This window comes from Haliotis cracherodii, unplaced genomic scaffold (assembly GCF_022045235.1).
Source record: "Haliotis cracherodii isolate W230 unplaced genomic scaffold, xgHalCrac1.p SCAF_11, whole genome shotgun sequence".
Taxonomy (NCBI): Eukaryota; Metazoa; Mollusca; class Gastropoda; order Lepetellida; family Haliotidae; genus Haliotis; species Haliotis cracherodii.
In genome coordinates this window covers 38191226-38203069 of record NW_027266266.1, presented here as the reverse complement: position 1 = coordinate 38203069, position 11844 = coordinate 38191226, and the positions used below count along the sequence as shown (strand labels likewise).

Below are 11844 nucleotides of genomic sequence, written 5' to 3'. Positions count from 1 at the left end.
CTATTCCTTTAGGGCCACGTCTCGTCCGCAGTGCTCATAGATGGTTCTTTCTTTGATTTCATCAAGAGCCAGAGGGTTGCTCATAGAAAAGACATGTTCCTCATCAGGGGCTGCAGCTACCTCGGCTATATCAACCATGTCAGTATCTGTTGAAATTGGAACGACGTAAACAGTTGCTTCTGTGAGCAGACGTCCAAAGTTCTTAAGGATGGCTGACTTCTTACTGCTTTTGCCATCCGTAAATAAAATAACAACATTTGCAGCATCTGGACGGTCGCCATTGCTCTGCACAAACACATCAGATACAGCCAGGTTGATAGCATCGCCGAGGAATGTAGAACCGCCGACTAGGTGTGGGGCGTTAACAGCGTTAACAGCTGCTGTCTTGTTGTCACTGTATGCATTCAAGGGAAATACCAGTCTCGCCTTTCCTGCGTACACCATCAGAGCCACGTTCACAATGCTGGAGTTTATGTGGGAATAACTGACCATTTCTATTTCAAAGTCCTTAATCTTCCTGTATTCCTCTTTAGAGATTGATGACGAGACGTCCTCTATGAGAAGAATGTCCATTTTTTGTTGCTCGCATTCTATAAAGATAACATGTGTTGGTATGTAAATATTTCCAGCAATGATATGTTTGGGAATCAGGAGTATTAATAAGACAATTGCTTCGTCTTCTCGTGAAGCCCCAAGTTAAAATAGGTCCCCAGCAATCAAATGGGGCGACTAAATTCCATCTGTTGCCACCAAACTACTCATTTATATGTCTGTACCATAACAGCAACGGACGTTTCTCATAACATCAACCACTTTTTTGTTTGACCAATATCAGATTATTTAGTTTCAAACACTCAATTTCGCAGTAGTTCTGTAGCAAGTCGATAAAACAGTAATGTGTGAGAAAACAAACCAAATGGAGCTTTTTTTAAATCTATAGTAAACATATTAGGGTTAACAATTTAAGAAAAAAGAGGTTGATCACTTTTTCGGTTAGGATAGAAACTTAATCATTTGCGTACACCCGACGGAAAAAAAGATTCTCACCTTAAGTCAACTTATAGATATGACACGTACAGCAGTAGTATAAGAACGTAGTAAGGTGGAGGGGCTGATGATTGACAGTTTGTGCCCAATTAATTTGCGACTGACATGACAAAATATGAAAAGATTTCTTCGTTACATGTATGTACATATTTGTACACATTGTATATACAAGTGTAGACCAAAGGTTTATATTAGGGACATCTACTTCACTGGCGCACTATTACATACTTTTTTCACACAAAGGACCAGAATATCCGAGCAGACATCTACAACTGAAGTTGGTCGCATTACTTGTGCATATCCCAGCATTTTGACAAGGCGTTTCAAGGCATCTGTCTGTAAAGGAAATCACAATTAGGCGCTGTTAGAGACACCGGCAGAAGGGTTTTTTAAACTTTCTGCAATCAAGAACACTATAAAACAATCATCAGACACTGTTCCTTACCTGTTATGTTACATGAAGACTGATATATTCCAGTTCATATTGAGGGTTGGATGTCAGTTGGGACGATTGCTAGATGTCGTTCATTCTGTCAAAATTGACTGTATGTTGTAAGAGCAGAGAAAGACGCCAAAAGTAAATGATCGTTCGGCTTGTCAGATTGCAAGGTGTTTGGACGTGTCAAATGAAAAGTCTTGTTTAAAAACGTTTGCATGATATAGTTTATGTATAAAACGTAACCTTTGGCAACATCAGATGTAGCCACAAGTAATGCATCAGTGCTACGTACCAGCAGCCTTGCAAGTAGATCTTCCATCTCCGTTATAGCCAGGTAAACACTGGCATTCATAGGACCCGTTAGTTTTGACACAGGAAGCTTTGAGGTGGCAGTCTTGGGGTGCACTCCGGCAATCCCTGAGAGAAGCTTAAAAAGAAAAACACCTTGGTAAACCTGATCATGATAATTTGCCATTTCAATGTATGTGTCTTTAGTTACATAGGTACCACAATCGAAGTTTTACTTAAATAGACAAACTCGTTCTGTGGAAGAGGACTATGTAAGTTGGCCAGAGATCTGGATTTAGTTTGGTCACTTGGCTAATCAAGATAGACGATAGAATCTGAAGATTACAGCAGATGTAACATGTAAGGTTATGACAGCACACGAGCTAATATAATGGTAGTTGAAATCAATAGTAGCAGTAATTGTACAATGCCATAACAGTGACGCCCACTTTCTAAGTTTGCAACATCTGGTAAAGATGATGAAGAAAATGGTTCATCTTCAATTTTCCATGATTTGGTTTGGCTTGGGTTACCAAGATATCACATTGGTCTCGTTGGCATTCAGGTTACTGAGTTTCCTATATTTTGATATTTGCAGTTCGTGTTTTCAGTGACATTGTCTCTAACGACAGATATCGTCATTAACAAAACCAACCCGTACACAGTGTAATGTTCAGCGGAACATTTTATTTTCGAGGACAGGGGTAGGAATGCCTGAAACAGATGTACAACACATGTTTCATACTTACTTTCACAAACTTTTCCAGTATACCCTGCTGTACACACACAACCCCAATACCCGTCACAAGTTGCTCCGTTTAGACAATTTCGCCCGAAGCATAGTGGAACTGGATTTGAATACAAACAAAGCAGTGAGTCTCAAAATATCAGATCTGTTTGCTTAATAATCATGAAGTCACGTAATATTTAGCTGGCAAACTGGGAAACTCACAGCACGCTTTGTTTCGGTTTCAGGTATATGACCGATATTTGATAATGATGTAAAAATGTAATGATGGACAAATATGATATACATTATTTGACGTTTAACCTGTAGGACAATGTGATAATCTTGCATGATACGGTAAAGTCTTGCTAAATCAATGAATTGCTGGTTTGGAAGTATGTGTATTAATTATTTACTGTGTGTTGGGTCATTATGCATCTACAGAGCATCATCATATAGCTGGAATATTGCTGATTGCGGCGTTACATAAAAAAAATATAATATATATCCTGGAGCTGGTTGATGCTCTTCGCTGTGACTAAAATGTCAATTACAATGCATCCTCTATCTATGATCTGCAGCTGTAACTAAAAATATATACCTGTTTGAAATTTGTTTTTCTGTTGTGCTGGTAAGTGTCTTTGAAATGATACTTACAGCAAAAAATGCCACTCAGCTTTATTTTCTAAGGAAAGGCAGGTTCCCCCATTCTGGTATGCATTGTAAGCGCATTGAACTTAAACTATTGTGAAAATGTAAGCTAAAATATATCATGCGCATTAATTTAGGTTTGACCTGATATATCTAATAACGACTCAAATTATGCATTAACTCCAATTAATGACCCATAATGGTATTGGAAATATGTTTGTACATAATATATATTGTTTGTACATTAAGGCACTCTTATTAACTGTGCTGTCTTACAGTGAACAAATAAAACTGATATGTCCTTGCATAGGCATTTGCTTTTGATGTTTGTCGGAGAAATAATGAGGTAAACAACTCACATGCATTTGCTTTTGATGTTTTTCGGAGAAATAATGAGGTAAACAACTCACATGCATTTGCTTTTGGTGTTTGCCGGAGAAATAATAAGGTAAACAACTCACATGAATTTGCTTTTGGTGTTTGCCGGAGAAATAATAAGGTAAACAACTCACATGCATTTGCGTATGACAGTATTCCAAAGAGTAGGAGACAAATTTTGGCTGTCATCTTCTGTGAATTAAAGGTAACCATATGTAATTGTAACATATCAACGCAAGAGAATATTGAGTCTCGATTATAACATATCAACACAAGAGAATATTGAGTCTCGATTATCTGCCGGAACAGATTCCATTCGGCGTAAAAGGCCGTGAAAATTATATGAATGGAGCACCGAAAATCAGTGATGACACCAGATGTTCGTTAAAAGAGTAGGCAAGTCCTGCACTACCGACAGCACCGCCAATCAAATATTTTCATAAAAGGAGTGTAAAACATAGTACATCTTACTGAAGTAAACATTAATTGGAATTATCATGTACAAATTCTTGGCGGACAAATGCACGAATTTACATAAACATGTTACATTATATAACGTTGAATGGAGAGGTAAAACGTTCCATACTACCTGTACTCTGTTGTGACTGGTCTTTCCTTCTGATGTTCTGATGTTTCTGTGTGTTTCGTCAGGTTGGTCTCATATATATATATATATATATATATATATATATATATACACATTGTTGTATCGCAACAGGTTGACACAAGGTATTGGTGGATCATTTGGCTACAAGGTAACAACGCAATTGATACAAACGTGATGGGTTACAGTTTGACACTGATGTATTACATTTAGGAAACAAAGACACAAATCACCTTACATATATACATTTTTATGATGTTCGACTGCTCTGTATCATATTGGCGATAGCTTGGTGGAACTGTGTGATCGAATGACTGCCCTGTCTAGGAGATGCCAACGTGTGCAATGTTTCATCCACGAAGTAGTTAGGTACTTTGCTAATAACTTACACATGCTCTCAGTAGTTTTGTAAAATCCACATGCATTAATTCCACTTGTCTCAAATATCTTCTGCAAGTATAAAGAATATCCTTCCTTAGTTGTAATCTTTGCGATTGTCGTTTTGTGGTACATTTGCTTGACGCGGCAATATATATATATGTGTGTATCTTTGTACGGAAGATGGTGGTTACCCTGCCTGACGCTCAGCAAGGACTGGTCGGCTCGGGGTCAATATGCTGACTCTGACTTGGTATTCATGTTATCTCAGTGGGCTGGCATTATAAAATCGGCGTTAGCCCGGACTACTACAAGCAGCCACGCAAACATATGTGCTAGCACGTCGCAATATAAGTGTCAAAATCTTTAACGCGACGCTAAACCATATTTCACTTCACCTTATTTGATATGGCACGTATACTAAGTTCAAAACAACTCATATGGTGATGCTTACTCGGAATGGCTATGTATTTGGAGGCCTTGTCAGTAGAAACAATCACAAACTTTCCTATAGGGCAGGCAGGCTTTGGAGGACAGCTGGTTGACCTATCTTTCAGTTTGTGTGTTGTACCAATACTTTCCAGCTTACTACACATTTGTGACTTCAAATGGTAACTGAACTTCTGCATGTGCTTTGCCACTTAGTTTAAAGTCAGTTAATCTAAGGGGTCGGCCATGTATCGAAAAAATAAAATTGTCCCCGAACAAATAAGTGTGCTTAATATTGTTGAAAAAAAGAAACTGTCTGCCATAGTTTTAATAAAAAATATCTGGCTTTGCAACAATATCTGGTCTCAAAATCCCGGTAATATTGTCATACGACCGACACTGTGTTTAATGATGAAATTGACTTAAAGAAAAACCCAATTCATTATAGATTTACATGTCAATGTATATATTCAGTGGGGAAAGAAAACGGCAGTTCCGTTCTATCTGTAGGACCGACATATAATTGATATACTGGGTATGCGAGCGCGTGCGTGAGAGCGTGCCTGTGTGCGTGTGTGTGTGTTGGGAGGGGTATGTCATTTTGGGGCTGGAATTTTTGTATCGGGATTAAATATTCTTTCAGCTACACAACCTGATATTTATTTGTTTAAAACTACGAGCTTGAATTTCGTTTTGAAGAATAACATCTTGCAACAATGTATTTTGTTATGGCAGCCAATTTCTATTTTTTTTAACAGTCCAAAGCATAATTATCTTTTTCAAGAATTTTCGGGGACAATGTGTTTTTTAATATAATCCAGCAATGGTTGGATCATTATTCGAAGGACATAGCGATCGGCTTAACACCTTAACAGATACGAGCACAGCTGGTCTCTAAATGATCAATTTTCACGGCGTTTGTACAGCCTTGCCTCAGAAATTAACATCATCAGGTTACATACGACAATACAAGCTAACTAGTATACTCAGAGAGGATGGGTCTTTATTGAGTCGGCTTATTAGCTCACCTGTCCCATCAAGATTCATCTGAAATAGTGTTTTGGTCTGTTGTTTTACGCCGCACTCAGCAATATTCCAGCTGTATGACGGCGGTCTCTAAATAATCGAGTATGTGGATGTTTGTTACAATAGTAGGTTCTAGTTATGTCTAAATCTTGCTCTGTAATTCTGATAAGATGTATTTTTGATTCTGTAAACAGATTCTCCAGAGACATTACTAAACTAAGGAAGCTGAACTTTGGCATGTTTATTGATTTATGATTTGTCTGTAGTATTTATGTAGAAATAAATGTATGTCATTGCTGACAGTAACTTTTGTGGTATCTCTTGACTGTGGTATCTTTTGACTACTTTTTCTGAGACCCGTGAAGAATCCGGGGTAGAATAGGTCTTCGGCAACCCATGCTTGCCGTAATAAGTGACTATGCTTGTCGTAAAAGGCGACTAACGGGATCGGGTGGTCAGGCTCGCTGATTTGGTTGATGCATGAGCATCAGTTCCAATTTGGTGGATCGATGCTCATTATATTAATCACTGAATTGTCTGGTCCAGACTCGATTACTTACAGACCGCCGCCATATAGCTGGATTTATTGCTGATTGCGGCGTTAAACAACAAAGCAACCAACCAACTTTTTCTATAAAAAAAATTCAGATGTATTTCCTCAAAATAGTGTTCCATTTTGTATAACCTTACTTTTTATTCATCTAATACATGACAAAAAATTCCCATGTGAAATGGGGGTTTAACGTCGCGTTCAAGATTATTGCGTTTAAATTGCGACGTGCATTCACGTGTGTGTTTTGTGGCTGCTTGTACTAGTCCGGACTAATGCCGATTTTACAGTGCTAGCTCACTGAGATATCATGCAAGTAGTTTAACATGAATACCAACTCAGACGCACTATACTGACTCCGAGCAGACCAATCCTGGTTTTAGCCCTTAAATGGGCACTACTCTATGGCTTCTATCCGGCTGTCTAACACTGCCCGCTGGAGTTCCCTCGCTGCCGTGAGTCGATTTGCCGGCTAACGCAATTAAGCGTCAAAAGAGACTGGAGTATTGTCTCTTTCGACAGCGTAAATACACTTTGAGACAATATTTATACGCATCTCTGATTCGTTACCGTGATCAATGAAGATTTCGATATGACGAAGGGCGCATGTTAATTAGTTTGTTCAACCTAAACTGCAGATAAAACGAACGGTGTAAGGTAATCGGATGTTGTTATTTTTTTCTTTAAATACCACTGATGGTTATAGTTTACTAAAACGGGTATCCCTGCAGTGAAAGCTTTGCCGTATTTCTGATTTCTTGGATAATATCGTGACTGAGATTGATTTAGATACCATTTCAGTGTTTCTTAACTTGATATTAAATCATGGCACCTATAATGTTAAAAAATAAACATTCGATTTATTTGAAGTCATAAGTGGTTATTGTATTCTGTCGACTATCGGATGTAAATTGACCATTTCTAAATATTTCAGTTATTTTGCATTTTGACTGAAAAATCTGCCCGTTTATTTAACAGATTGACAAAAACGAGATGCACTTTGTCTTTCGTATTTTTTTAACCCTATCATTTTCAGTCACATATCAATGTTTGGAATTCGTTATCGTAACAAAACAATGGACGTATGGTTTGTAAAAAATTGTAAAAAAACAATATATATGCATAAGGCATCAGTTACAAAATTGTTTGCTGGCACACTTGTCTAAACATACAGTGAAAAGAGTTTGTCAAGGCGTAGGAAACTACTTGGATGCAGTGATGCACATAACACATAAGTTACAAACCAATAAAAAATCATTAAGTTGTCATTTTGGCTTTATGTCTGATTGTAATACCCTGCACAGTACTGTAAACAAGTTTGGATCTACGAGTTCTGCCGTTTTATGATAATACCACTCAGCATATTTTACGCACAAAGATAGCTTTTTTTAATTTAAATAATATGGGAATTAAAGTACATGTGTCTAATACAAATGTGTAATATAGTATAGTTATCACGTTTGTAGGAGTAATGCACTTCATATTGTTATCCACGTTAACTATGTGGCCACACTACTTAGGATGCCTCATCGTGTGTTAGTACATCAGCTATCATAAAACCATTGTAACAGTGGTATTCATCAAACTACAACATGCAAATACACACACATGAACATGTGTACAGGTGGGCCGACATATGGAGTAGGTGCGTCCGACACTGCTTCAATACTTTTAACATTCAGCCTCACTTAATTGAACATGCAGCTGTACTGACAGTCTCAATGCATGATCGACGTTTGGACTCTTCTATTTTATTATTCTCCTATTCAGCTCCAGAGGTCAACCTCAGAAAAGGCAAAACTGTTTCATTTTACAAAATAAAAAATTGCTCTTTCAATCAAATTGTATATGATTGCTAGTGACTTAGGTGTATATGGTCAATTTTCATTTGAAAGAAAATTTGCCTTGTGGGTTTATTAATGATTCAAATCATAGTATGTTATAAGGACCAGGGTACATAATTCGTATTCGTTTGCAACATTTGTTGACTGCAAACATGACCTTTAAGTAAATGTAAAGTACATCTGGTTTTGAGTCCACACATTTCATAACATTAAAACCCCTTTACATTTTAATACAAACAATCGTTGCCTTCTGCTTTTCGTGACTTTTGATCTATGATAATATGTATCGTCACTTACCACCTTTGAAAAGCTAACATTCCTTCTTAAAAATACTCTTACAAATAGACAGTCAACGTATTCTCAGCAGGTTCATCCTAGAAAGGCTGTGTTACAACCATTAATGTAAAAATTACTCTTAATGTAAAAGTATTTTACATTAAGGGTTGCGGGTTCACCCTTGTTACAACTCTTAATGTAAAAAATACTCTTAATGTATTTTTGTTACATTAAGGGTTGAAGTGATAGATTATATTTTTTTACATTAAGTATTATCACTATGAAATAATACTTATCGAACTTTCATGAAACTTCGCAGATTTAACAGATCGTCACTTTGTCTAGATGTGCAAATGACTAATTATTTTTAGATTCCTCTCTACAACGACCACCTGGTTGTTATATTCAGGCTTAATAAAAGGGTTTATGACCCCTAACCCCTTTAACCGATTTTTATCAAACTTACTGTTTTACAAAGGTTATGTAACTCTGCAAGGTAACCTCGTTACTATCCTAATACCGTAAAGACGGAAAGGAGAACTCAGCCCAAGCAGATCAGACCAAATTGTAGATGATGTTGGGTTGTTAGAATGGTCCATTAACAGAGTTTTAGGCATAAAATAATGGGCATTTTGTTGCAGTATTGCGGATATGACAGTTAAGCATACACCAGTATCAAATGCTATTGCAAACGAAATGAATTCCAATTCAATGATGTTTGGTTAAAAAAAACCGTAGGTTTCCCAAGTACCGTGCCGAGTCAAATTTAGCCACTTAAAGTTTATATCTTTCGGATATGATGTCTATACCTTTTCTATAGCAGTTTAGTATATCCTGTAGTAAGACCATTGTTGATTGAAAATATCGAAAAAGAACATTAGGCATACGGCCTGTAGAGTATTTCATGTCAGTTATAATTAGGAACTGACCATTCGATCTTCTGTGGGAGCTGACATAAGCTCACCACGGAACTTCGGACCACGGAAATCATAGTGTGAATAGATTTCGCATGACGGATGACGCACGCCGTACAAAGACGGATGGCAATACGTCATATAAGCCTTTCGGACATCTTACAATGCGACAAATGGCCGAAATGTCGCGTTGTCGCATTGTCGCAATGTCGCGCTTTGGCAAGTTTTGACAACATATTATAACATTTTTGGGGGGGTAAACGAAATTCCTGCATATCATAAAGAGACAGTCAATATTTGACACATTTCAAAACAGCGAGCGACTGAATAGAACATCTGCCACACTCGGTTCTATGTACTGAACCCCAAATTTCAGCCCCGTTTATAAGTATTGTAGTGATCATTGTATCTAAACATTTGAAGTAAAAGTGAGGTGAGTATGGTTTCAAGGAATTTATACTAATTAACAGGACCATGAACACCTTTCTTGCCTGAATTGCAATATTATTTAAGCATTCGACCTCAGTAATCTATTGCTACAATTGTTGTTGAGAGTATTGCCAACTACAATAAGGTATTCCGCAAATAGAAGTAAACATTATACATTCCGAGTGTAACTTAACAACAAAACGACAATTGTGTTCCATTTCAGTAACCAATTCGTTTATTTAAAAAAACTGAAACAAAAAGTGACAAAGCGTACACCCTTGCCCCACACCCATGAAGCAACAAATATACCAGATATTATGTTGTAAGTCTTTACATTACTGTACATCGATTGTAACATTTTACCCAGTCTTGTATATGAATAGGGTTTGGTCGTTGCTGTCGTCCAGACACACGCTTTATGATGTCACAGAAACGTTTAGTCTACCGCCGCTGCATTTTCTAAGTCACTCCTTATACATTGTGCAAACTGGTCCTTCTTGATTACACTCAGTTATCTGTATTCCTGCAAACTTTGTTATAGTTTAAAAGGTCGGAGTTATCTTTAGATTCTTCTGAACGCATTTAAATAATGGCGCCGTTCATGTTTTTTTACAGAGACATTCATCATCATCGGGGAACATGTCACTCGATGCTAAACAGTAATCTATCACACTACACCCAAAATGTCCAATAGGGGGCACGGATGGCCCAGTCGGCTAGGGCGCCGCGATTCGCTGTGCAGAGTTGTGTCCCTTGGGCCCGATTATGTTGCTAGGTTTGACAGCACCATACCCGTGCTCGTGGGTTTCATCGAAGTGGTAAACGTCTGAGGCCTGCATCAGTTCAGGCTTTCCTCCCACATTAAGCTGAGTTAAACCAAAATCATTCACTCACTCACTCACTAAATGCCCAATAAATGTACAGTCACCGATTTGATAGTCATTTCCAACTCTTCCCGAATACCTTGATCGATGCTCATGATGTCGACCACTGGATTGTCTGGTCCAGGCTCGATTATTTACAGCTGGATTTATTCATATAGCTGGAATATTGTTGAGTGCGGTGTTAAACAACAAACAAATAGACAAACAAATCCAAGTACAATGATAGAAACAGCTGGGTACTCTTCCAGTGTACTCAATAAAAAATACAGCAAATCTCTATCCCATTTTGTCTATCTTTGTTGTCACACTAGTTCGATTTCTCCGGCTGCATATATGTAAACACACATAATGTAGCTCTTCTGAAACCAAACATACTTTTATCCAACAGAATAGTAATAGCAAGTTCTCTGTATCGAACGTCAATAACATATCTTACCAGTGAATATTTCATCCAAAGTATACCTCCCGAGTACCTCCCGAACTTGAACCTTTATGTGGTTGATAATTTTCTATTGACCACGTTTCATATAAATCAACAATGTCATGTTCAGGTACAAAAGAAACAAAGCCTTTGTCGGACAGTTTGATGGTTAAATCTTCTATATTCCTTGCAATGTAAGATATGCTTTTGCATAACCTTCGACCTTAACGGCAGCACCCGCTCCTGATCCACAGTTGACGATGTTCCACTTGAGTAGCGATCTGCGACCGGAGCCGACAACTGATGCTCATCACCCTCCATAAAGAAGCTGGCGTGCCCTCAATAACGAGCCTGCCATTCTTATCATAGCCCCTCTTGTTCTCATGGTCTGAGCAAAGTCAGTTTCTCACGTTGTCGCTTATCACGAATAATTGCAAGAAACCGAGCAAAACAATAAAAACGTGAAAATAGCAAAAACTATCCTATATTTCCAATCAAACTTTGTTTATAAGAATACTTTACATTAAGGGGCGATATGTATCTTAATTTTGAACTCTCT

At 37.7% G+C, this 11844-nt stretch overlaps 1 protein-coding gene across 1 annotated transcript; it reads right to left on the bottom strand.

Annotated features, from left to right (window-relative positions):
* On the bottom strand, positions 1-11606 carry LOC139455067 (cartilage matrix protein-like). Its single transcript, XM_071236645.1, has 4 exons — positions 11502-11606; positions 1730-1913; positions 1276-1383; positions 1-590 (listed from the first exon to the last, which is right to left on the bottom strand). The coding sequence occupies exons 1-4, from the start codon at positions 11604-11606 to the stop codon at positions 1-3; spliced, it is 987 nt and encodes a 328-aa protein (XP_071092746.1).
* Between the last annotated feature and the right edge of the window lie 238 nt (positions 11607-11844).